Source organism: Anarrhichthys ocellatus, unplaced genomic scaffold, assembly GCF_004355925.1.
Source record: "Anarrhichthys ocellatus isolate YVR2014 unplaced genomic scaffold, GSC_Weel_1.0 scaffold8575, whole genome shotgun sequence".
In the NCBI taxonomy this organism is placed as follows: Eukaryota; Metazoa; Chordata; class Actinopteri; order Perciformes; family Anarhichadidae; genus Anarrhichthys; species Anarrhichthys ocellatus.
Window position 1 is genome coordinate 1 of NW_022288549.1, and position 1691 is coordinate 1691.

The 1691-nt window shown below is 45.2% G+C and overlaps 1 protein-coding gene across 1 annotated transcript; it reads right to left on the minus strand.

Moving 5' to 3' along the window:
- Positions 1-13: 13 nt before the first annotated feature.
- On the minus strand, positions 14-1080 carry LOC116380735 (multiple inositol polyphosphate phosphatase 1-like). Its single transcript, XM_031842612.1, has 2 exons — positions 400-1080; positions 14-292 (listed from the first exon to the last, which is right to left on the minus strand). The coding sequence occupies exons 1-2, from the start codon at positions 830-832 to the stop codon at positions 72-74; spliced, it is 654 nt and encodes a 217-aa protein (XP_031698472.1). The 5' UTR covers positions 833-1080; the 3' UTR covers positions 14-71.
- Positions 1081-1691: the final 611 nt, after the last annotated feature.

Consider the following 1691-nt stretch of genomic DNA (forward strand, 5'->3'; position numbering starts at 1 on the left):
GTAACAGAGCACTACTGCTGTAACAGGGCACTACTGCTGTAACAGAGTACTCCTACTGTAACAGAGTACTCCTACAGTGAGGTATTAGTAGAGCTTGACCTCTGACCTCTGCGTCTCCAGTGACGCTGCAGACCTTCCTGAAACGCCTCCACGCTGCTCACACAGCGATGCTTAGAGCTGCTCCTCAAACTGATCCTCCTCATGTTCTCCTCACAGAGGAGAGACGGGAACAACAGGGACAGACGCACAGACAGCTGACGGAGGTCCTCCCTACCCTTCATCACCAGCTGACCTGAGGAGACGGAGAGAGGAGGAGAAGGAGAGAGGAGGGAGAGGAACAGGATCATTTCATATTATTATTCTCAGTATATCTCTACTGTTGGACCCCCTGGTGCTCACCGTCCATGTCCTCGGTGTACCAGTTCTCCCATCTCTGGAGGTCCTGGAGCCAGGTTCCAGACCCTCTGGACCAGGTTCCGGACCCCCCTAACCCTCCGGACCCTCTGGTCGCTTCTCTCCGGACCAGCTCGCTGAGGCTCTGGATCCTCCGGATGTTCTTGACGGTCGGGTACCGGCTCCCGTGCCGGATGACGGCGGTGATGTGGACCGGAGAGCATCGCTCGGAGGTCGGAGGTCTCAACACGGAAGTGTTCACGGACAACGCGTCACGCAGCACGTGCGGGTTCACGTCCTCGTAGCGGGTCTTGGTTCCGAAGAACGCGGCGATGTTTGGGACGTCCGGCACCGAGAGAGAGGAGCAGGAGAGGCGGGTCAGGAGCACACTTAGAGCCGCAAACAGGAGCCTGTTCCTGGGGGGAGAACCGGAGAACATGTCGGAGGTTCTTTAACGGAACCTTTGTTGATGTTCCGGGTTCATCTGTCGTTCAACACAAAATCCCGGAGTTCTTAAACACAGATTATTCTACATAAAACTACAACTTATAACAAAATACGAGTACAAATACACTATAAAAAATATTCTTATACTGCGTATTAACTCGTTTAAAAGTATCAGTTTGACTTCGTTTAGCTCCAGAAACCGGAAACGTGCTCGCGTCAAGTGTCCGTTAAATAACCAGCATCCGGTGGATGTGATACAAAATAAAAGCCGATAAAAGAAAACGTTTCAAAATAAAAGGTTCGTTGCCGAACGCTTTCAGTTCAGCATCTCAAAATATTTATTTATAGATTTTATAAATTCATCTTTAGAAAAACTACAAATAAAAAGAAACCAAAGTGTGCAGCAAATAAAGAAACACAAAGTACACACACAGTAAGATAACATGCTAATTACACTACTAACAGTCATGTACTAGTACTCCCTCTGTGGCTACTACTACTAATACTCAACTAGCCCTTCAGTCCCTTCAACCTCTCTCTCCTCTTCTCATGTGAGGGTCAAAGTGTTCACACTGTGAAGAACTCTGAGGATCAAGTGTGTTAATGTGTGTTAATGTGTATTAATGTGTATTAGTGTATTAATATGTGTTAATGTGTATTGAATGTGTATTAATGTGTGTTAAATGGTATTAATGTGTATTAATGTTTATTAATGTGTATTCAATGTGTATTAATGCATATTAATGTGTGTTAATGCGTATTCAATGTGTATTAATGTGTATTCAATGTGTATTAATGTGTGTTAATGTGTGTTAATGTGTGTTAATGTATATTCAATGTGTATTCAATGT